This window comes from Cariama cristata, unplaced genomic scaffold, assembly GCF_000690535.1.
Source record: "Cariama cristata isolate BGI_N322 unplaced genomic scaffold, ASM69053v1 scaffold32912, whole genome shotgun sequence".
NCBI lineage: Eukaryota > Metazoa > Chordata > Aves > Cariamiformes > Cariamidae > Cariama > Cariama cristata.
This window is the reverse complement of record NW_009606043.1, coordinates 2,978-3,780: the sequence shown is the minus strand read 5'-3', so window position 1 is coordinate 3,780 and position 803 is coordinate 2,978. Positions and strand designations below refer to the sequence as shown.

The window sequence follows — 803 nt, the reverse complement described above, 5'->3', positions numbered from 1 at the left end:
CCGGGATGGCTCAGGCACGTGCCGGGGGTGCCATCCCTTGGGCTGCATTCACCCTGTGCCCCACCGTGCTCTCTGCAGCTGGTGCTCTTCTCTGGGAAGCTCAACACCATCGCAGGGGTCGTGACTACCTTCTTCCTCCTGGTTTATGCCACCGTCAACCTGGCCTGCCTGGCACTGGAGTGGGCATCGGCCCCCAACTTCAGGTACCTGCTGGCAGAGGGGAGGGAGGCTGTGCCAAGATGCTGGGCAGGCACCTGTCCATCCATCCATGACTGCAGTTCCCCTGCCATCCCTGTGCCTGCTGCCCCTTTGAGGGGCAGAGGTGCTGAGCACCCCTCTCCTGGGCATTAGCGGGGGCAGAGACACCCCCATCCCTGGGAGGGAGAAGGGAACAGCTCCTAGTGTGGCACTGAGTTGGCACGGTCCCTATGCCCTGGCACGGCTTTACTGAGCGAGTACAGATAAATCCAGCACCACCAGGTACCACTTGCCCCCTCCCCTTAGGCTTTCCGGAGGTAATTTATAGCCTGTGCCCGCCCGGCATCCCCCGGGCAGCTTGCCAAGCAGTGATGGAGCCCACTTTCCATTAGCGCTAATTAAACTAAGGGAGAAAGGGGAGGGAGGGAGGGGGATCCTGGGTGGGGGGAGAAGAAAAGATCTTCCAGGAAGGAGAATTGTGCATGGCAAGCAGCCCCAGCCTGGGGTACAGGGCGTGGGGTACACTGGCGTGGGGCTGGCCTGGCAGGGGTGCCCAAATCTGGGGTGAGGGGCATGGCAGGGTGGTTGAGGGGAGCCTGATCTCC

The 803-nt window shown here is 62.1% G+C and overlaps 1 protein-coding gene across 1 annotated transcript in view; it reads left to right on the top strand.

Moving 5' to 3' along the window:
- SLC12A9 (solute carrier family 12, member 9) overlaps positions 1 to 803 on the top strand; it is a gene marked incomplete at both ends in the record, with an annotated part of 6,190 nt that overhangs the window by 2,413 nt on the left and 2,974 nt on the right. Inside the window, one exon of the mRNA XM_009696224.1 lies at positions 79 to 203. Coding sequence (XP_009694526.1) covers positions 79 to 203 — 125 coding nt within the window. The remainder of the gene's footprint in view (positions 1 to 78; positions 204 to 803) is intronic.